At 35.6% G+C, this 24282-nt stretch overlaps 1 protein-coding gene across 6 annotated transcripts in view; it reads left to right on the top strand.

Moving 5' to 3' along the window:
- The window catches only part of RELCH (RAB11 binding and LisH domain, coiled-coil and HEAT repeat containing), a 116312-nt gene that overhangs the window by 84041 nt on the left and 7989 nt on the right, over positions 1–24282 (top strand). For 3 of the 6 annotated variants that reach the window (XM_049619765.1, XM_049619764.1, XM_049619762.1), the window contains exons 22-28: positions 138–237; positions 5024–5106; positions 5885–5948; positions 7351–7489; positions 11423–11539; positions 15937–16025; positions 18888–18958. In XM_049619765.1, coding sequence (XP_049475722.1) covers positions 138–237; positions 5024–5106; positions 5885–5948; positions 7351–7489; positions 11423–11539; positions 15937–16025; positions 18888–18958 — 663 coding nt within the window. Of the gene's footprint in view, positions 1–137; positions 238–5023; positions 5683–5884; positions 5949–7350; positions 7490–11422; positions 11540–15936; positions 16026–18887; positions 18959–24282 lie in introns of those variants that run through there. The other 3 variants (XM_049619763.1, XM_049619766.1, XR_007455319.1) reach the window with 3 other exon arrangements.

The following is a 24282-nucleotide window of genomic DNA, read 5'->3' as shown; positions in this document are numbered from 1 at the left end:
CCTGTTAAACCATACAGAGTAATTTCATATTTTTTGCCAATATTTTTATCATTAATATTACTTACAAATGTAGTGTTTTTCAATACACCAGTAAGACACTGTGGCCCTCACTTTTAACACTGAGTTTTTTCTTTCAGTGCAAATCCAGCCTACCACGAGTTATTATTAACTGTTTTATGGTATGGTGTTGTCCATACTTCAGCACTTGTGAGATGTACCGCTGCTAGAATGTTTGAGGTATGTAAACAAATGCTTCTCTCATTTCTAATTATAATGATTTCCTTTGGAAGATGGAGAAGGGAATGTTTTTTTTTTATTAAAGTCTTTGCATACTATATTATGTTGATGTATATTTTATGGCATTGAATAGTATCTAGTTGTGTACTGTGTGATGGGGCAGAAATTTAGCTTTGATATATTTAAGAATGTTTCAATATTGGTTAATTGGATGTTATTGGTCCCTTGGATGTTATTCTCAGTTCTACTTCTTAAATTTTCTTTTAAATCTTATTTTAATTTCCATCTTATATAAATCTTTCCTGACTATACTTTTCTATTTATTGAGATAAAATGGCTACTAAAATAAACTAAAACAATATAAGATATATTTAAAGTTATAAAATATAGTTGGATTCATGAATAACTTTAAAAAATCAATTATTGCAAATATGGGGATACTTTGTTGATTACTCTACTTGATTATTTCCTCACAAATCATGTCTGGAATAACATCCCTATACATTAACTGTCCATAGACTTATTAGGAGAGAAGAGACTGTTCATATAATTCAACTGGATTTTCTTGAAGTTGCCACCTACCCAAATTAAGTATGAAAATTGAAATGCCTATCTTTTGAAATTCAAAATATCCATCATAGAGGAAATTATGCCATAGCCTACTTTATTTATTTATTCATTCATCCATTCATTGGTTTATATTTCTAGAACTTGTATTTGAAGACAAAAATTAATTTAGAGTGTTCTTTCTGCTCTTGAGTCTTGCCATAGAGCCTAACTGCCTGGGTTCAGTGTCTGTCTCTGCCACTTAATGGCAAGTTCAAACTTCTCTGTGCCTCAGTTTCCTCATCTACAAAATGAAAATGATAATAAGTATCCATCTCAAAGGATTTTTGTTAATATGAAATGAATTAATACTAGTAAAGCCCTTAAAACAGCATCTGGCACATAGGAACTTAATAAATGTTAGGTATCATTATCATTATTTTTTGTTCCTTATCATGCTGTTATTTCACAGAGTAATATAATAGTTTAGAGAATCTATATGTATCCAGGCTAAAATTATCCCTAATATGCCTGTGATTCTTAAAATATCTGAAAGCGTGTATTTCCATAAAAAGAATTGGATAATTCAATTCTTCTGAATTTCAGAGTTTTTCCACAATTTAAGATAAATTGCCATTTGAAGAATAGAGCACTGGTATGTTTAAAATACGTACCTTCTAAAACTTTTAAATATATAAAATGGATGTGTGAAATCTAAAGAAAATTCCAGTCTTACCAGGAAGTTGAATATCCTCTGTCCATGTTACTGCCTCAGTTATTGTACATATTTGATTTAAAAAACTATAATCAAGTGTTCTTTGTCAAGGTGAATGCCAAATTTAAAATTCAGATTGATCTGTAGTAATAAGTTCCTGTGGGTATAAATCATTTTTGATTATTCAGTATGCTGAAAAGAGTCATCCGTGAAAGAAAAGTGCATCCTTTTATATAAAGAACTATGTCTTTAATACACTTGTCATTATAGGATTTTATTCTAAGATGCTAAAAGCTACTTCTTTCTCTTAAACCATTTGTTTCTCAAATTATGTATTCACTGGTAAGCATACCATAGAAATGAAAATAATTTAAATAAAATGAAACATCCTCTCTTTTTATTTGTTTTTGGGTTCTTTCTGCCTTATTTCTTATATGTGGCTTTTGTCTGGTTTTGGTTTCTATGTTTGCAATCAGTGCTGGTTTGGAAACTATACCTATGCTTCGGCAGTTTTCAGCGTTCTTTCAGGTTGATTATGAACTTGAGTCCAATTAAGAGAATTATTTCAATATTTTTTCCAACTCATTTGTGATAAAATTTTTTTCAGTGATCATGCCAGTAAAATCATCAGTAGAAAAAATTAAAGTTACTTTTGTTGTCAGTGACTCTTACAGTGAGCAAAATTGTATTAAAAAAATAAGTATATTTCAAAAGATTTTTTTATACTAATACATTATAATTTACAGTTGTGCCTGCTTCCCCTCGCCCGCAATGAGTTAATTCAAAATAAAAACATGAAAAGCAGGACATTTAGGGGCACCTGGGTGGCTCATTCAGTTGAGTGTCCGACTTTGGCTCAGGGCCTGATCTCACAGCTTGTGAGTTCAATCCCTGCATCAGGCTCGCTGCTGTCCATGCAGAGCCTGCTTTGGATCCTCTGTCTTCCTCTCTCTCCTCCCCTCCCGTATTCACACCCTCTCTCAAAAATAAAAATTAAAAAAAAAAAAAAAAAAGGCAGGACATTTATAATAAAAGAAAATTTTTTATGTGAGACCGGAAACTATTGGGAAGAAAGCAAGAAATGGATCTACCAGGAACATAACATGAGATACTTAGTGAAACTGAACACTAAATGTAGCTCTAAGTTTTCAGACAGCAGGACAAAAAGGGGAAACCCAATTAATCTTATTATTTTCATTGTTAAATAATAGGCCAATGTATTACTTTTGGAAGTGACAGGTTATTATTGAAATTGATTTATAAGGAAACTTTATCATGTGACATAATGGATTTCCCAAAAGATGCAGAAAAGAACTTCATCTAATGATTTCTCCTATCAGTCATAAGGAAGCTAAGCCTGTAACAGTAGGCCAACTCAAAGAAGGCCTGGGCTTGTGAGACAGATGTGACGAGTCCATTTGCTAATTTGGCTTTTTATTGCCTCTAAAACCCTGGACAAGTTACTTAACTTGTTCTCCAAGGCTCAGTTTCTTCTTCATCTGTTAAAACATTGATAATAATTGTATTTAGCTCATCAGGTTTAAAGATCAAATGATACATTGTACATAAAGTGCATAACAATTGATAACTCTTAAATTTTACTTTTTGATTTTCTAGCTTAATAAAGAAATTACACTTCAAACTGCAGAGCAATGAAAATTTAACTTGTCCCCTAGATTAGACCTCTTTTTTTTTTTTTTTTTAATGCTTTTTGGCTGGCACAAGGTAGCAGACATTTTAAGATACACTTTACTGATTCAGATCTAAGCTATCGTATTTACAAAAAGGTACAGAGAAGAAAGTTTTATTTAACAGTATTTGAACTTCTCTCCCCTATTTCTTTCTGCCTGACCTCTGGAATGTTTAAGGTAGTAGCAAAAGTTCTTGTGTCATTTTATTCCAGCCTAATTATCCAAGTATTTTTATAAAATTTAGTTCAGAATATTGAAGTAGATTTTAAAGGGAATCAGTTGTTGAATGCTAACAGATTATTGTCAAGTTAGGAATCTTCACATAAGGTGAGCTCTGCTGTCTCTGATACGGCGTGTGGGAAGAATGTGTTAACAGGCGCACAGTGTTGGGTTTTTGTTACAAAAATTCCACAGCCCCCTCCGTCTTCCACGAGGCCTAGTTCCACTGCAAGGTGACCAGATTGACAAGCATTTAGAAGTAATTTGTTTTTAAATTCTGACATTGAGAATGTAGGATTAGGATGCTGCCCTTTTATTTTTTTTATAATCTTGTTTAATGTGTATTTGAGAGAGAGAACATGCATGAGCGGGAGGAGGGGCAGAGAGAGGAGAGCCAGAATCTCTAGCAGGCTCCACGCTATCGTCACATGGATCCCTACACGGTTGTCAACCTCCCCAACCAAGCCAAACTCAGGAGTCAACGCTTAACTGACTGAGCCACCGGGCACCCTAGGATGTGGCCCTTTTAAAAACAAAATGTATAACGCTCCAAAATATTGTCCTCCTGTTCTAGATTTAGGGTTGGTTGCTAAATGAATTATTTTACCATTAGGTTATAGAAGTAGGTCTGATTGTGCTTATCGTGTTTATTTTCTTATTCATTTGAGCTTTTAGAGAAATGTGAAACAAACTGTAAATGCTAACTACTTGAAGCAGTCAAAACAGTTTTTTAATTAATAATTTCTTTTTTCAAATATATCATAAATCTTATATCCTTGTAGTACTCACAATTAAACTCACATTTCTTGAATGCCTAATCTTTGCAGACACAATATTTAGGCATATTTTGTACAGTTAGTAGCACAATGATCCTTTAAGGTAGATAACAGTGTTACCATTTTCAGATGAGAAAACTGAGTTTCAAGAAGATTACGTGATGCATCCAAGGCCACTTGGCTGATAAGTGGAGAGCTGGAGTCTGAACCCAGATCTAATTCCCACATGTGCTACTTTCCACTCAGGCTGCATTATGTGTCTTTGTACCTCAAAAGAGAAAGCTATGTGATGTAAAAGGTTGGGAGTTTCCCTGTGATTTTTAAGTTGACTTGCCGTAGGACAATCAGAAGCAGTTCAGTGGTGGCTGCTAGCCATTTGAGTTTGGTTTAAAAACAGTCCAGTTTGTACCTTGTTGGTCATAATAAAACGACAGCAGATTTTCTTCAAGAATTTTAACCATAGAATCCAGTATATATCTTCTTTTTATCCAGAAAGAAAGAAAGAAAGAAAGACAGACACAAAGAAAGGCTTTCTTTTAAATTGCATTTTAATCGAACATGGAAATTGCATGGAGACTTTGACCAAAAGTACAAACTGCCATTGAATTGGTGATACACTCTGTTTTTGTGGACTGCTAAGCTATTTAAGCTTTGTTTTCCTCCCAAGCATTCTCTCCCTTTATTAAAGCACTCTAGTAGCAATATTTGCTTAGCTTCTAATTTTGGTTTTGCTTTTGTGTTTTCTCTCTTTCTCTTGGTCGTTCCTTTCTTCTTCCCATGGCACTGTGTTTGCTCTTTCCATGCATCACCTGTGAATACCCCCTGCGCTGACCAATCAGCTGTTGGTGAAGGGGGTGAATGAAACTCTGGTAGCTCAGAGGGTTGTTCCTGCTCTCATTACTCTCTCCAGTGACCCTGAAATGTAAGTGTCATCCCTGCCTTTTACATTCAGCATCCCTTTCAAAATGTGCCTATCAAGAAATAACCATCAGCTTTTCAATTCATTAAAGAATAGATTTATCTCTTCAAAATAATAATATTGGATTATGTTCACTTGATTTTAAACTTTATTATACTGTTCATGTATCTTTTTTTTTTAAGTCAACCTTCACATTTGGAGGCCATGTATCGAAAAGAATACATTAATAGTATTCTCAGTAAACATTTCCTAAACTTAAAATATGCTGATGGACTATTTCTTCCAAGCCGAGAAAGGATGCTCTGCTAATCTCACTAACATGTTGTTACCAGTAAGTATAGTGGCATGAACCAAAGGCTTAACATTTTAATGTCTCGTGTGGGTGACTAAACCAAGAAAGACCAATGAGTCTGCCTGCCCATCCTCAGTCACAGCTAACCCAGTTCTCATTCCAGTTTACCAAACCATTTTTTATTGCATGTTGACTGGTTTACAGCTGACTCTTCGAGGCATGAGTGAAGCGTTAGTTGACAAGCGGGTTGCTCCGGCCCTTGTTACCTTGTCCAGTGATCCTGAATTGTGAGTTCCACAGACTGCGACCTTAAGTTATCCTGTCTGTCTTTTTGAGCATTCTTCTTGGTCTGCTTTTTTTTAATTTAATTTGTCATTGCTAGAGACTAATACAGTATATTTACCTTATACTTAACTGTGATACACATTTTAATAATCAGCTTTTCATCTCAAAGAAAGTTTCAGTTTCTTTCTTTTTTAATTCTAACAGCTCTGTCCGGATTGCCACAATTCCGGCCTTTGGCACTATTATGGAAACGGTTATTCAAAGAGAGGTAGGAAACGATTGAAATTTATTATCTATGTACTGTTGAGGTGATGATACATTACCATCCATGCAGCCAGTGGTAGGGGGAAGGGAGTATTATAACTTTTTTTATATCTCTTAGTTGGTTGTGGGCCAGAGGACTATCTCAGGATTTGAAAACATGATAGCCTTATCCAAAGTGTATTTTCATATCCTAAGGAAATCTCTAGTCTATCTTCTCAATTAGAGAATTAAGTACAAGCCAACTCCTAGATGTTCTCTTTTAAGCCTAGCTGAGTATGGCAGTCTTGGGTAATCCTTCAAACCAGATCTAGTTCCAAAGCCTTCCATTATCCGATAGACTTCTGGATAGTCTTACGTAAATTCCTGATTGCCAGTTTGCACAGATTTGAAGGCAATTTGACTGATAACTTTAGGACCACAGACCTATCCCAGGTTTACAAATGGAGGTTAGAGGGCACCTCTGTTCTCATAACTGTGATCAGTGATGTGCAAGTCTAGTGGGCTGGCATCCTCTTATTGTAGTGCACGTCACTGTGACAGCCCTCTGTCATGTCCACTGCAGGAGATCATCAAGGTCTTTCTGAAAGTATATTTTGATTTAGAAACTTGTGATTTAGTTTCACGGGTGTTAGGTTCTATCTGCAACATTAACTCGAAGACACTTCTCAAAATTAGTATCAGAATTTCATTCTTTGTTATCAGATTGGACATGTTTTTATACAAACAAGAAACCCTACGGATTAGAAGATAAGTCATCTGTGGACATATCACATAGCCACTTAAATGGAAATACACATTTTACCCCCCAAAAAAGAAACACTATTTTATGAAATTCCCTTGTCATACAGATTTTCTAATAATAAAAATTAAACAACTTTGTTACTTATGGGGTGGGAGGGGGGAAGTTTTCCATTTTTTCCTTATGTATTTCACTGGTGAAGCAACATTAAAAAGTATCATTCTGCAAAGCTTGCAGTCTTGGCAGAATTTCAACATATTCTTAAATCCTAAAATAAAAATGTCTTTTAGGGAAATGTGAGTAAGATATAAGTCATTAATGACTCATTGCTTTCAGAAGGTGAATAATTGGGTAACTTACTGTGATTGGTTTTGAGACTTAAAATTTAGATACAAAATCACTATAAATATTGTTTTTCTCTAAATACTGTGGGGGTCTTTTGTTTCTGTAGTTTTTAAGGGAATGTTTGTATTTTCAAAAAATAAAGAAAGAAGAATTAGCAAGCATAAATGAAAATGTGTTGTTTAATTCCAGGCTTCTACTGTCATGTTGATATAAATCATTTGAACCCATGCTGAAAGCCATGTTTAATATGTATCTTTCTCTTTAACAACTCTACTCAGTTTTTAAAATTCTTTGAAATAACTGTAAAATATCTAATTTTAAGTTGCTGGAAAGAGTGAAAATGCAGTTGGCTTCTTTTCTGGAAGATCCTCAGTACCAAGACCAGTATTCTTTGCATACAGAGATCATAAAAACATTTGGTAGAGTTGGGCCTAATGCAGAGCCAAGGTTCCGAGATGAGTGTAAGTTGCATTTTTTACCCTTTTTTTTTCTGACTTGTAATGTAAGATCGAAACCAGAAGCTCCTCTCAGGATTTGTCCTATATTAAAACTCTCGTACACTTTATCTTCTGTATACTGAAAGGTAAAAGTGAACCAAGCTGATTATTGTGAACTGATCAGTAATACTATTTATTAATGGATGGGTTTTATACTATACACCGATTGTTGTAACACATATGAAAAGTACCTCATAAACACTTTGAAGTCATTTTTAAAACATTTTTAAATAACTGAATTTCAAAATACTGTGCTGAGTTATATTCAGAGCTTATTATTTAACTCTCATTTTTAAGGAAATTTTTATGTGTTTCTAGACATGTTCTTATGAAAAATGTGCTTTTCTTGCACTTACTATGCCATTCAGCTATGATAAATGATTTTGTTTTATTGCATAGCTTTTTGATCTACTAAATGATCTGCATGATTATCTGCTAAAGCATTTTCTCTAGTTTCTATAATACCTCTTTTACTGTGGGCCTCAGCCTTTATGACAGTAATTTCCTTTAGTGGCATCAAATCATCCAGTAATTATTACTCCAAAAGCATGTCAGTTATCCCTGCTGTACTTTAGTCCTTTAATTTTTAGCAATTTGACATGCTCTAGAGAGGACCCCAAGTTTGGCTTCTTGAGTCATTTTGGTTTCTAGTACAAAATTGGATTTTCCCATGGTCTAGTTGTTGCATATCCAGCATGATATTTTTAATATACAAAAAACGTTGTTAGGATTTGGACAGCAGTGTCCAAAAGGTCTGTGGAGGGCATGACCCTTACTGAACTACAGAAACACAATCACGAGATTATTTTTTAATGGGTAATAATGTTGATAACATGAGGAGAAAATAGAAATATTTCACAATTAGTTAACAGGAAAGTGTTGGTATTTTAGTTAGCAATAGGGATAGTTCCACATACGGTAATATCAAATTTACAGGTGAACCTAGTAAAAACTCTGTAGGTACTTTGACCGGCTTTGTTGAGGATGTCATTGCTCTGAAGTGGAGAGACTAAGTCCTGGCTCTTGGATCAAGGAATTGGCTAAATAGGCAATGAGTCTTTGGTGTGTGCCATGTTGTCGAGTTAATAACTCTCTAGAACAGGATCTAACCTTTTCGTGTGTGTTCAAAGGAAAGGTTTATGCATCACAGAGAAGAAAGACATTTTCTTTTCATAATGGTCCCAAAATAACAAAGGTTGGCTTGGGAAAAGATTGAGGATAGACATCTCCACTGTTTGAATAGGTGTAATAAACCTATAATAAAATAGGTGTAATAAACTTTACTTTAAAACTTTATCCTGAGGAATTTAATGTCCTATATTAATAAGGCTAATGGTAAAGTAGAACCCATATTGACAAGGATGTCATACTGTTATCTATCTGTATTTATGGACAATTGCTTTTAGGAGTTTAGAGGAAGGACAGAGAACTGTTGGGTTGTAATATCTTCCTTGGAGTGGCATTTTGGATATTTGTCATTCTGTTTTTTAGAGAATAGAGGACATTGGTTGACCCAGTGGCCTTTTTCTTTCCCAACTCTTAATTATCACGGGACCTTTGGGTCTTGATTTTATTTCAGGGGCCATTGGTTTAATCTGGAACACAATGCAGTCGTTTTGTTGTTGTTTGTTTTCAGCTTTTTTACTTTATAAGGCTCTCTGAAAATGTTCAGTCACATGCTGGAGATTTTCTAACATGGCAATTGTACATTTCAAGTTAGTTTTTTTAGAAGTTCTCTATTTCAGTTTTGAGCCCATTTACAAAAATAGAGGATAAGAGTCCTTTTACTTTGGCTGTTGAATCTACCCCAAATATTTTTTGAAAGTTCATTGAAATCTATTTTTATAAAGTCTCCTATTGATTTATCTCTATTTCGTCTGTAGTTTAGACTGTATCCAATCTGTCCTTAAGAAAAAGGCTTCTGAAATGGCTTTAAGTTGTCCATTTCCTATTTTCCTTGCCCACTGAAGGTCAGTTGTAGAATTATGCATATCTTGGTTATTAAATCTTTTAACCACTAATTTCCTTCTGAGAGGTTATCAATTAAGTAAATTAATTGCTACAGAGGTAGTAGCTAGGATAATATGTATATAATGAACTGTTCTTATAGTAAATTTTTCTCTATCTTTTGAGATTTAGGAGTATCTTTAGTGATAGCCTTTAGTTGGCTCTAGAGTTTAAAGTAACTTCTATAAATTTGTTTTCTAGTTAAACAGTTTTAAGGGGTGATTGTGCAGTATGGTTATTGAGTTCCTGAGAAAAACATTAAGGAAAGGATTGCTTATATAGGTGGTCAGAAAAGGAGCAGGAGGAATAAATAGGCCTGGTGTCAATAGATAAAGAAGTTCAAGGAATCTTCTAAAGATTTGGGTAGAAGTGAATCCAAAAATTCTCTAGAGAGACTGTCTTAGAGCCAGCATTTTGTTGAGGCCTCAGCATGCCAGTTAGTGAAATGGAGTTTCAGTGAATTCAGGGAAATCAATGAACGTTTGGAGTTTTTGTCTCCTAATTTTTTTTCTAGAGTTCCTCTTAAGTATGCTGTTATTAATTTTAACAAGTCAAAATTCCCTAAAAATGGCCATTGGTATTCTAAGTTATTGTGGGGGGGTTTTGCCATTTACTAACGTAAGTATAAAAGTTGTGATTATATTGTTGGTTTACTGAAGAAGCAGGAGGTTTTTCTAGGAAGAGATTATGGCTTTCACATAGACAAACTTCAGTGCAAACATGAAAGAAGTCACTACAATTGGTCAGAAGGCTGTGCTTATGAAGGGTGTTTTGGGATCCCTAGCCAAGCAGAGATTAGAAAGGGGCCTTATGAGCAACACTTTGGTAGTCACTGACCCTGGAACCATTTCTTCAAGGAACCCTGGTTTTCGTGGGAACTGGTATTTAGAAAACACCATCTTGGGCAGTAGATGTGCTCATTGCTACTGAATTGGATGCTGTTTCTTGGGCCATCCCTTTTATTTTAGCAGTAGGTTGTCTATGTTTTTGAAATTTCACATTATTCATTGAGACAGAAGATGACTTGTGAGCCCTTTGAGTGACTTGAACTAAACCACCAGTGCTATTTGACATTTGTCTTGCTAAGAATTTGAGAAAACTAAAGTTAAGAACTGTTTTATGAAATTAGTCAGAGAAAGACAAAAATTATATGACTTCACTCATATGAGGACTTTAAGAAACAAAACAGATGAACATAAGGGAAGGGAAACAAAAATAATATAAAAACAGGGAGGGGGACAAAACAAAAGAGACTCATAAATATGGAGAACAAACTGAGGGTTGCCGGAGGGGTTGTGGGAGGGGGGATGGGCTAAATGGGGAAGGGGCATTAAGGAATCTACTGAAATCATTGCTTCACTATATACTAACTAATGTGGATGTAAATTTTAAAAGAAAAAAATAAAGTTAAAAAAAAGAATTGTTTCATGAAGGAGTTAAATAATTTGATGTTGAAGAAGAATAAGTATACTATATTTATCTTTTGTTTAATAACAATGGTAATACCTGATTTTTATTTGTAAAGATAAAACTTATTTGTAAAGATAATAGTAACACAAGAGGTGGGTTGTTTACATTTGTTGATTTGGGTTTCATCCTTCAAATTAGGAAATTTAATTTCAGTGAGGCCAAGTGACCTGTATACATCCTCTTAATTAGGTTATAGTGCCAGTGCTATGGTCTCTTCCTCCCATATGTTCTTATTCCGGAAAACATGCTTTCCTCTCTAGTATGAAAAAGCAAGTAAAGGATTTGGGTAACCTTTTGAAATCATCTAGAAATTAAAATGAAATTTTATAAATTTTAAAATGAAAAAAATTTTGTTCAACAGATGAGTGTGGTGTGTGCATCGTTTTAGAGAAAAATCTAAATTTCTTTTTCTTTTTTCAGTTGTTATACCACACTTGCATAAGTTAGCCTTGGTGAACAACTTACAAATTGTGGATTCTAAAAGACTGGATATTGCCACCCATCTTTTTGAAGCTTACAGTGCACTTTCCTGTTGTTGTATCCTTGCTTTATTAACGTGTATCTATATTTATATGACCAATCTTGCGGTGGAATCTCCGTTGTTGAAGTTTGGAAACGAATATTTTTTTCTCTTCGACTTACTTATATAATGATTATAGAAAATTAAAATTTTGATTTGACTCGCCCCACTCCTTATTCTAGCTCTCATAAGTTTAAAAGATCATTTTAAGTCCTCTGTGCTTTTATGTTTTATAGTTTTGAAAACATTGACTAAAGTTTTGTCTATGTTAATTGGCTATGTCACTGAGCAAGAAATGATCATAGCTGAGGCTTCTGTTAATCAAAAGGAAGCCTTGTATGTGTTCTGGCATTTGGGTCTTTCAGTGAAGGTTTAACCATCCATGTCCGGTGGAATGCTATGGCGAGATATCACTCATTGAAAAATACAGTGCCAACATGGCTGATCATCTCCAGTGATGGTAGAACCGAAGGAAAACTCAGGGCACCTGGGTGGCTCAGTCAGTTGAGCGTCTGGCTCTTGATTTTGGCTCCGGTCATGACCCTAGGGTTCTCTCCCCTTCTGCCCCTCTCCCCACTCACACTCTCTTTCTCAAAAAAAAAAAAAAAAAATGGGGCACCTGGGTGGCTCACTCCGGTAAGCGTCCGACTTCGGCTCAGGTCATGATCTTGAGGTTTTTGAGTTTGAGACCCACGTCAGGCTCTGTGCTGACAGCTCAGAGCCTGGAGCCTGCTTCAGATTCTGTGTCTCCTCCTCTTTGTCCCTCCCCTGCTCATGCTCTGTCTCTCTCTGTCTCTCAATAATAAATAAATGTTTTAAAAAAAAAAAATGTTTTTTTAAACTGAAGGAAAGCTCTAAGATCATCTAACTCATGTCAACTACTACATTTTATAAATGATTAAACTAAAGCTTAAAGACATTAGTGACTTCTATTTTTTTTATAGTTAAAAGCAAAACTGTGACTAGAAAAAGAACTTTAGCTGTCCTGTTACGTGCTCTCTTTACTGTCCCAGGACTAGTAAAATAAAACCAAGAAGGAAGCAGAGATCAAGATGAGCAGAGTGAGCTCCAGCTTCTGTGTTCTCCCATGAAAAGGCAGGCGAGGTCAAAAAAGAGGAAATAAGAGATTGAAAAAGGATTGAAAGGCTGACTACTCAAACAGAACTATAGAAGCTAATGCTAGACAACATAATCAGAGAATTCTAACAGGAAAAATGACAGTAGAGAGAGGTTCCTGGAGGACACAGAAAGAGTTGCATTGATATTTATGGTTCCATATTGTTATATACCAGCTTGAAGTAGTAAGTAAAGTGAACAGGTAATTTTAAATAAGGTAGATATGTTCCAAAAATACCACTGATGGCTATTTTGGTATATACCAGTTCATTGGCACTGGATTCTTGACTGGAATGTTCCCAGCGGGAGATTTTGTTTTGAATAAATCAAGCAGGGAAAGTAGAAACATAGAGCTATCTGTTAAGGAGCTATTTGTCCTTTTGGAAATGTTAAAACTTTAAGTTCAGTGCATAGTTGAGAGCATTTTATTTTTAGGAATCAATTAATATAAATTACCTCTTCCTGTGGATGACATAAGCCATGTTTTTTATAATGCAAATTATAAAGTGCCAGAGACACTGTATTTTGGTAATTTTGTACTTCAACTATCCATGTATCTTCTATAAGTTTATTTCCACTAAAAGGAGAACTTGCTATTATTCTTGATTTATCTCGTTGGCATTTTCTACTTAGAGAAAATAGAGGAAGCAAAAAGAGGAAGTGATATTCTGAATTAGTAAGGAACAAGTCTTTACTAATGGAGAAGTGACAAGACCCTTTCAAGAAAGTAATAATGGCATGTCAAAGAAAGAAAATATCGCTATGTTTGTACCTTCCCTAGACTCTGTGAAAGTAGATGTTTAAAAACTTAAGCAAAAAGTGATGTATAATCTATGGCAGAGAGTTCCTTAAGGAGTATGCCTCAAGGTAAACTGGAAAGTCAAAAGATCAAAAATTCTAGCTGTATAAAACCACTTATTCCAAGTGGGCAAGGCAGTGGTTTCTAAAGAGAATAGAATCTGTATAGAAAGAATATTAGTGTGTGTTTAGGTATGTACACAATATAGAATAATATAATAAAGTCTTTACACCAATATAGTAAGGGGAAGAACATCTTAACAATAGACCCTGTTCGAATACTAAATGTGTTAGTTCTGAATGAGTCATAACTTGTGTCAACAGAGTGGTGTGGCCACAATAAAATCACATTGTCCTGTGATCCAAATCTGTTCTGCTGTTCCATTGCATTCTAACCTGATAGAACACAAGAGTATTCCTCTCAACATCATATTTTAATAAGGACATGGAAAAACTATAGTGTTTAACATTAGGTATAGTAATAAGTGAAGAAATTCTGTTTAAAAAAAATCAAAGGAATTTAGAAATGTTTAAGCTGGAGAAGAGATGGCTTGGGGATGAGAAGGTGATTCAAAAATTATTTTTTTAAATATTATTTTAAAGGTTATATAGAAGAAGGGTTAAGCACACTGTGTAACTCAGGTGGAGAGCTAACACAAGAAGGTTACAGAGAGTCTGATTTTATTTATAAGAAAAACTTTCTAATTTAGCTATTAAAAATGGATTGAACCTCTTACGAAACTACAAATGTCCTATCAGTGTTAGCACTTAGAGACTTTGTGGCCATCACTCACAGATGAGGTAGAGTTGATTCCTAATATCAGATAGGATGAAATGACCTCTGACAAAGATTGTGTGATTCTACAGGGAAAGGGTAGAACCAAACAGTAAGTAGAAAGAGAGGGGGGAGACTTAACCCTTTACCAACAAATAAGGCCATCTTCGGCTTCTCAATCGGTATCCATATTTCTCTAGATCAGACTCTTGACTGCCAGTCGAAAGGTCACTCACAGTTACATTTTGGTGGTATTTTCCCCATATCTAGAAAACAAAACTATGTAGCCATTATGTTGTAGCCCTCTGTATGACTACAGGAATTGGTTCAACCAAATGTCATCTATATTTTTAGTACTTATAAGTCACTTGTTATAGGAGGCTTGTTTACAAACAGCTTTTATTCATAACTATTTTTTTAAGTTTATTTAGATCATAACTATTTTTAAGGTAAAAGTTATATATTATACTTAGTAAAATTCATTATTTTTTTTTTTCCAAAAAAGACTGGTAAACTTTTTTTTTTCTCTTTTAGAAAGAGAGTGTGAGCTGGGGAGAGGGGTAGGGGGAGATAGAGGGAGGGAGGAAGGGAGGGAGGGAGAATCTTAAGCAGGCTCCATGCAGAGCACGGAGCCCAACGTGGGGCTTGATCCCACAACCCTGAGATCATGACCTGAGCCAGAATCAAGAGTCAGACACTCCACCAATCCAGGCGCCCCTAATTAACCCATCTTTATAAGGGAACTCATTTATTGGCATTTTTCACCTTAATATGGTATAACATTAAATAACTATTTTTAAATGGCCAACAACTATGATGAGGTGAGAATGTGATGTTAATAAACAGTGAGTTGTTTTCATGAGAAATGCACCCTTTTTCTTGATCCCTTTGAATGTCAGAATAATCAATAAAACTCAAAAGTGACCAGGAAACGTAACTAATACTAAATTTATATTATTACAACAAAAGTTCTCTTACCCAATTCAATTAGGACCAATAGCAGGTCCGTTTAATAGGATGGTTAAAGCAGGACATCAAGGAAATAGTGTATATAACTTACTTTAACTTAATATACATATTTTCTTTACCAATCTTTTGATGTAGGACTGAGGCATTTCTTTTGTGTAAGTCTGCTGAGTAAAGTATCTTTCTTAAATAAACCACCTCCATAAATGTAATTGTGATTTTCAGTTTATGTTTCTTTAAAGAGGATCTGGAAACATTTCTGATACTGGGTGTAGACCTTTTTCAGATTTTTATATTTTTCCTAACCTTTTACACTTGTTTCATACATCCATAATTAAACAGCCACATTTTAAACAATTGGCCTTTACTGTTTTTTTCTAAACTTTTCGATTTAGTTGTCATGGAAACATTAATTTTCATTTCACACTCATTTAAATATCCAATTAAATTACATGATTTACTGTTTACACTCATTTCATGTGTTTACATAACATGTAATTAAATTATGTAATGTTACAATAATCCATACCACTGACGTAAAGGATTTGTGGGAATTAACACAGTTGACTCTTGATAAGTCACTAACTCAACAAATGAGAATCGTGCTTGAGGGAAGCCTGTTTTCTCCAAGTGATCTGCACGCCTGAGGCGTCATTGTTGTTATTCTCTTGTTGTTGTTATGTCATTGTTGTTATTCTCTTGTTCTGTTGGACACACCGGTTTGTTTGTTTTTAATTCCCTTAACTCCCTGGTCTCAAGTCATTTCAGAGGATTTAATGGTTAATCACTTTTTACCTGGTCTCAGATGTTTACGGACCGACATGGAGCATCTTTCTCCGGAGCACGAGGTGAGCTCCCATGATGGTGAAGCCACTGATTATCCGCGCCACGTTCCTAGGTTTCACTGTCTCCTCTTCAGACTTGCATTCTTCTTTGTGTGAGGCATGAGTATGATATGCTGTGCTTTTAAATTTTAATATTTTATATTTTAACATTTGAAATAGAGTATAGTGTCATCTTATGGATTTTTATTTACTGGTCGGGAGATCTTGAGAAACCCCTTTATCGTCTTTGATCCTCTGTTTCATTCTGTATAGTAGGGATAACATACTTTCCTTCACTGAATATAGTTAGAATCTAAGGAGCTACGGTACACGGAATGCTTTCTGATCTGTAAAATGCTATACAATTTTTATCTCTGACCATTAACTTTCTTAGAAGGAAAGTTTCTGTTTTCTGTCTCAATTTCCTCAACACTCTTTTATTCTGTTTTTCTTCTTGTTTCCTCCAAAACCCTGTTTATCATTTATTTCCTATTCTGCATTTTCAGCTTGTTTATCTACCCATTCCCATGGTAGGTTTGATTTTTTTTTCTATTTTTCCAGATTTTTACAGAGGAAGCTTAGATTATTTATTTTTAAACTTTTCTTTTCTGATACCTGAACTTAAGACTAAGTGTATCCCTTGAGATACCACCTGTGCATTTGCTACGTTGTGTCTTCATTAGCGTTCAAAGTAAATTCTCATTTCTATTACTTATTGATCCCTGAGTTTTGTTTAATAAGGTCAATTAAGATTTAATTCTCCTATGTTTTTATCAGGTTTTTTGTGATCTTCTGTTAGCAGTTGAAACACATATTAAAGTTATGATTGGGAATTATCGATTTCTCCTTTGCTTGGTGTGTTTTATAGATACCATTTATCAAGTTGAGGAGGTATCAGTCTCCCAGATTCCCTTTCCAACCTTGGTAGAAGACTAGAGCTTTATTTTCTAAACTTGAGCTATCCCACATAGCTGAGAGCAGGAATGAGTGAGGGCTATGATGAGAAGAGGGAAATTAAGTGAAGGCATAGTGATTGAAACCTCATTACTTTTCACCTTCTTGGATCCAAGAATGCTGGCAGCTAGGTTTATACCCACAGGGGGAAAAAGATAGAAGTTTGGTTTTTGCCCAATTCACCTTAAAGTGAAGTTACTCATGCATGAAGAGATTCTAATCAGCATTTTAGTGCCCTAGTCTTTAATGGACATCCCAAGATCACCAGCCATTTGAGAAACCTCTCACATGAAAGACGTAGATGAAAACATACATGCAAGAAAGAGAATACTGGAGGAAACAGACAATGCAGGGAGCAGAAGAAAAAGTACAAAAAACTCCCCCTTTTTAGGGGGATGATAATAATAATAATAAAGGAAAACCCAGCTAAACGAACAAAATCTAAAGGGCACCTCTGTAGCTCAGTCAGTTAACCGTCCAACTCTGGATTTCAGCTCAAGTCATGATCTCACAGTTCATGAGATCGAGCCCCACATCCGGCTCTGCACTAACAGCATGGAAACTGCTTGGAATTCTCTCTCTCTCTCTCTCTCTCTGTCTCTCTCTCTCTCTCTCCCTCCCTCTCTCCCTCCCTCTCCCTCTCGCTGCCCCTCTCCCACTCACATGTGCACATACTCCCTCTCAAAATAAATAAACATTTAAAACAAGCAAAATCTATAATCTGTGAGATCAGAGTGGAAAACCAGAAAAGATTCAAAAAAGGATGATTCTAGATCTAACATGCATGTGACAGAAGCCTCATTTAATAACCAAAGTCCTCACTATAATCTGCAAAGCACTGTAAGATCTGCCCCCCACCCCGCCCCCCGCTTCACTTCTCATCTTCTACCCTCTCGCCTGCTCACTCTGCACCCACCACTCTGGTCTCCTTGCTTAGAACATGATGGACATACTCTCCCTTAGATGGAGCCTTTGCTCAGCCTCTTCCCAGTGTATAAAACACTTGCTCCTTCATCTCCCCCAGGCTTTTCCTTACATGTCATCTCCATGAAGCCTGCTGGGGACACCTCCGTGTAAATTGGAACACTCTGTGTCTTGACCCCTGGCTCCCCATATTTTAACTCAATACTCTTTGCAAAGCCCTATCACCTTCTAATGTATTATATAACTCACCAATTTTTTGTATTTATTGTCAAGAACATAAGCTCTCCATAAGGAGGAATGTTGTCTGTCTTATTTGTGCATTCTGTATATCTAAAAAAGTTCCTGGCACATAGTAGGTGACAGTAAATACTGGTGGTTTAGTGACCTCCATACCCAAACGCGGGCCAAGAATATTCAAGACCATTCAGTTTCTGGTGAGGTTGCCAGCGATTGGAGGAGCAGCTTAGATCCCGTCACCCTTTCCATCATTCATTCAGTCTCCGTGCAAACATGATGTTAACTCTTAGATGCCCGTTATATTCCCATCTATATTTTAGTAGCCACAGACCTATACCTGGTCTCTGCTTTAGACATTAAAACAGAGCATCTTGCTGTTTGCAACCTGGAGAAAACAAGGGGGCATGGGACAGAACAGCTTTTCCTGGGAAAATAATGTGTAACCGTGGTATGTGTATATGTTAAATGTCTAGACATATACAAATTTTACTTTTAACATTAGATGGTAGGGAAAGCTAAGGGAGAATTGATACCAGATTCAGAAGGAAGGTTGGTGAAGATTATATGATTGAGGTCTTTTAAAGCTATTTCTGTACCTACTATAGCAATCTAATGTGAATTCCTTTAACGGAGTAACTGCCAAAACCTTACATTTTTAAATAGTCATAGTTTATGGGACTATTAAAAATTAAATTAAAGAACTTTAGATTAAACAATAGCATTTCACTATTGTAAATTGTATTTTACTAAAGTCCTTTTTTTTGAAATCAGGTTATTTTAAGTTCCATGATAAAGGAATGTGAACAAAAAGTAGAGAACAAGACCGTCCAAGAGCCTCAAGGGTAAGACATGAATTCTTTTTTTAAGGCTTCATATTAACCTTAATTTCTCTATCTAAATTTTCTATAAATGGGTATGGTATTTTATTTTGTGTTACTTTGTAGTCATTTATTTGGAAGGTAAGAAAAGTATTTACATCAGCAGTTATCAAATGCTAATTTATAAACCACCTGCATCAGAATTATCTGGGGAATTTAAATTTTAGGTCTCTACTCCATGCTCTGTGCCGTCCTCTCAACAGTCTGATTCAGCCTAGGGATCTGTATATTTAAAAGCTTCCAAAGACATTGTGGTAGGTAGCTGGATTTGGGAATCACTGGTCAAAATAGTTTTGTGGAAATTTGTGACTGGAATTGTAAGGCATAACTTGATTGACTGCATAAAGGACTATAAACTTGTGAATGTTCTATTCACGTGCTCCCAACCAAACTAACCAGAATTCAGATTCACTGAAGCTAAACTACAAGCATGGATGTGAAAGAGTAAAGTTGGGCATTCAGGAGAGGAAGTAATTTACAAATAGACCGTGTGTACTCTTACCTTTTGACATAACCTTGAGCAGTTAATCTAAAATAGACTCTGTTAGGCATAAAAAGCTCAAAGGCTTTTCCTTTATAAAACTAACTAGCAGGAATAGGGAATACCTATCAGGCTAGGTACCCATACACACACTTACCCCTCCACACCCCCAACCTCCTCCCCACATATGTATGCTTAGAGCTTTTTACCTCTTACTGCATGTAAGAACCCTTTCTGTAGCCTCCTGGGATGGTAGGAACTGTTCTACAACTGTAACCTTGGAAAGTTAAGACAGTAAAAATAGGTTTCAATTCTGAACACAAAATCCGTAAAACTAACACCTAAGCAAGCACTTCTGTTCAATTGTCGTACATTAAGTATTAAGATTATTTGGTGCCTTGTTTAAAATGTAAAGTTTGGGGACAAAATTAAAAATTATGTGTGAAAATATATTCTAAATGAAATTTCATTAATTAGCATACAGAAATTAAGAAAGAAAAAAATAGGGGCACCTGGGTGGCTCAGTCGGTTAAGCGTCTGACCTCGGCTCAGGTCATGATTTCACAGTTCGTGGTTCAAGCCCCACGTCGGGCTCTGTGCTGACAGCTCAGAGCCTGGAGCCTGCTTCCGATTCTGTGTCTCCCTCTCTCTGCCCCTCCCCTGCTCATGCTCTGTCTCTCTGTCTCAAAAATAAATTTTAAAAAAACATTAAAAAAAAAATTTAAGAAAGAGAAAAACACGTCTTTGTAACTTCCCAAGATTGTTTCAGTTATATGACTCCTAAAAAGAAAAAGTTTATTTTTATAATCATATTTTTCCCTATTATTCAAATCTTCCATATTATTTTTTTAGATTTGTATTTTAGGTAATTTTGAATAAATACAAAATAAATAACAGAGTGAATTCCCATGTACTCAGCACTCAGCTTCAATAATTGTCAACTCATACTTTATTTCATCCATGCTCCTCCTATATTCTGGTATGTAGCTCTTAAAGAAAAATGCTATTTTTTTTTTTTTTTTAATTTTTTTTTTTCAACGTTTTTTTATTTTTATTTTTGGGACAGAGAGAGACAGAGCATGAACGGGGGAGGGGCAGAGAGAGAGAGGGAGACACAGAATCGGAAACAGGCTCCAGGCTCCGAGCCATCAGCCCAGAGCCTGACGCGGGGCTCGAACTCACGGACCGCGAGATCGTGACCTGGCTGAAGTCGGACGCTTAACCGACTGCGCCACCCAGGCGCCCCAAAAAAAATGCTATTTTTTTAAAACATAATGTCATTTTCACGCCAAAATAACAACTTCTTAATATTATTATCAGCTATGTAGCCTGTGTTCAAATTTCTAATTGTTTTGTACATGTCGTTAGTGATTTGTTGTTTGTTTTTTTTCCTTACAGTCTGTTTCTTTGAGTCAGAATCCAGAGTTCCATATGTTGCAATTAGTTGACATATCTTTTAAGTCTCTTTTAATCCATAGGTTCCCCTTCTATCTCTTTTTTTCTTCATATAACTTACTTATTAAAGAAACCGAGTCTTTGTTCTGTACAGGTCCCACAGTCTGAATTTGGTTGATTGCATTTCCCTCTTGTTGTTTTAACATGTTCCTCTGTATTTCCTGTAAATTGGGTTGTTGGTTCTGGATCCAGAGACTTCATCACATTCAGGGCATGTTTCTTTGTTTTGCATGACTGCTTCATAGGAGGAGGTGTGTTTTCTTCACGAGAGAGACAATGTCTACTTCTCTCTTTTTTTGGTGATAGTAGCATCTGTTAATGATCAATGCCTAGCTCCACTAATTCATTAACCATTACTAAATACATTAGAATAAGATGTTTTAGTAATTCACTGTTACTAAATACTAATGTGCATTAGTATGTAAATGTAATACTAAAGTAGATACATTACTATTTAGTAATAGTGAATTACTAAAATATCTAATTCTATCATTCACTCTTCATTGATGAGTTAGAATACTTCAGGAAAGAAAACCTTCCCCTATATGTACTACAGTTACCCAGTGATAGAGTTTTTTATAGTAAAGTCAAGGTAAATGTTCAATTCTTTCTCTTTACTCACCAGTTTTCTAAGATAATGAATTGATTCACCCTCTAATGGTGACTGTTTTGTTCAAGTATCATAAACACATGTATTTTCAAATATTTGATGTAATTAAATGCATTGTACTTACTATCTTTTGATGCCCATCAAAATTATCCCATGTTTGGCCATTGCAAGCCTTTTCAAGATGACTTCCCAAGTCCTTTTGACATTAATTTACCAGATGGAATGGTGTGGAGAGAGAGAAAAAAAAACATTCTAGGATATAGTTTTGAAGAAGATAAGCCAGGAGGCACCTAGCTGGCTCAGTTGGTGGAGACTCTTGATCTCAGGGTCGTGAGTTCAAGCCCCACGTTGGATGTAGAGATTACTTAAAAATTTTTTTTAAGTGAAAAAAAAAAAGAAGCCAGGCATTTAAGGGGTTGGGTTCTACAGATTCAAAATCAACAAAAATGGCAACTGGCTTGATTTGAGTTGCAAAGGAAAGATCTGAGATTTCACAGAAAAAAGACAACATTACCTTACAAGGCAGCCTGTTTCATTTTTAACAACTCTATTCTTTTACAAAAAAATACCCTGAGTTAAAGTCTCTCTAAAACATTTACTCTCTAAAATATGTTTCGTCATCTGGTAGAGGGGTGGGGAAACATTACAGACCCCTTTGTAAAAAGGATAAAAAAGTAAACTTTCTCTTCAGGAAAAAATGCTGCAATGCAATTGTTCTTTGTTGGAAAGCTTTTTGTAAAATAGATACCTGGGTCCTTTATACCATATGGAAAGAATCAGAATAACTGGGGTTAGGCCAAGGCATCTGGGTTTTCAAATAGTTCTCCAGGTGATTGTGATGTATATCAGTAGAGCTATGCAAATATATATTTATATCTAATTTGGCACACATAACGTTAGTGTCTGTCTTCTAAATTTTCTCTTCTCCATAGTGAACATCTCAGACTCTTTAACATCATTGTTGCCCTCCTCTTAGAATATCACTAAAACTCGATAGTACTTCAAGTATTATCTGACCTGTGTATCCTGTTTTTCTCAATGCAAACTAAAATCATACTTACCTTTCGGCTTACAGTATTGTTCTACAGAGAGAAAACAGCACTGTAAACATTAAAGAAAGGCATCAGAGGAAAGATAGGACTTGCACTGGGACCTTAAGGATGTCTAGACACCAGATAGAAAGAAAGAGATAAGTTAAGAATGTTCTGAACATTAAACTCAGCAAACTTGACTCAAGGGGCTCTAGAAATTGAACAGTAATGGTTGGTAAAAACACATACACACAAGATTTAGATTGCTATGTTTCTTGAATGCCAAGCATACTTTATCTTGTTAGGTAGTAATTAGGCATTGAAGATGTTTGAGAATGGGTAGGATATGATGAACTGATTATTTCAGAAGTTAATCTGATCATGCAAGGAGACCAGATCTAAGACTATTGGAATAATTCATTTGGAAGGTATCGTCAATGGGAATAAAAATAGATAGATGTTTCCTTGAGTAAAATCAGAGTATTTGATGATTGGTTTTAAATAGAAGAGAGGGAGCCATTATATTCACTGTTGGGAGGAGAGGAAAATGGTAAAACCACTAACAAGGAAATAAAAATGGCGGGTCATTTCTAAAGTTAGGGGGTGAAAAAAAGCTTGATGTTAGCTTCTCTAACAAACAATAGTGTTCTGGGACTTTTCCCAAACTCCTAATGGAGATGATGTTTGAAACTTCAGGAGTAAGTTTTGTAACTGAAGAAACAGGAACCAAATGTTGAGCCTGACGGAGGTTTACTTTGTGGGAAGAGAAAGGCAGCAGGCGAGAAGTAGAGACAAGGAAGAGGCCAGGTTGACGTAATAGCAGAAGAGGTGTGGGAACAAGAAATTTTCAGGACGGGAGTCGCGGACTGGCATTTAACTTACTGACTCACAGTGCACACCTTTAAGGACTACAGAAAACCAGCAATTCTTGCTGGCAGCCCGTAACTTCGTCTGTAGTTTCAGTGGACATCCGTTGAGCCTCTGCACCTCGCACCCACTGCCCTTGACATGTTCAAACATACTCTCTTCTTCAGGCCTCAGGATATTTTGCAAGAGTAATTGCAGTCTGCATTTTTCAGTTGAGGAAATTGAATCAGAGTGATCTAAAGCATCTTGGCCAAAGCCACAGGCCAGTAAAGTGGGTTTATTGTTGATCACTGAAAATTGTACTTGATCAGTGTTCTGTTTGGTCATATGGTAAATTAGCAATCTTTAGTAGTTATTTAGATTGTTTAACCTATACCGGAGGTTGGTCAAAAAGAAAGAAGAAATGGAGTTAAAATTGTTGATTGACACTAATGCAACTAATGCATTTGAGGACATTCTCCCCCCTCTCAACGCCCAAATAAGTAATAACGTCACAGGGTTGTTACCAGCACAGTATAAAACCTTACTGTGATTTAATTTACTCTTTTGTGAAAATAGGGATAATATCTATCTTCCAGGGTTGCTATAATTAAATGCAGTGATGCTGATAAGAAGAAGAATAACTACTAACACTTACAGCATGCTATTACATTCCTGACGCTGCTAATAAGCACTGTACGCTTACATAATTCTTAATAGACCTATGAGGTAGGTAATAGAATTATCTCCATTTTACAGATGAGGATTACATTACAGAGGAGATTAAATAACTTGCCTAGGGTCACACAGCTGGTAAATGACAGAGCCAGGATTCAGTCTCACTCCATACTTGCTCCTAACCTCT

The sequence above is a fragment of the Panthera uncia genome (assembly GCF_023721935.1).
Source record: "Panthera uncia isolate 11264 chromosome D3 unlocalized genomic scaffold, Puncia_PCG_1.0 HiC_scaffold_8, whole genome shotgun sequence".
Lineage (NCBI taxonomy): Eukaryota > Metazoa > Chordata > Mammalia > Carnivora > Felidae > Panthera > Panthera uncia.
Note: the sequence above shows the minus strand (reverse complement) of the source record. Positions and strands in the feature narration are given on the sequence as shown.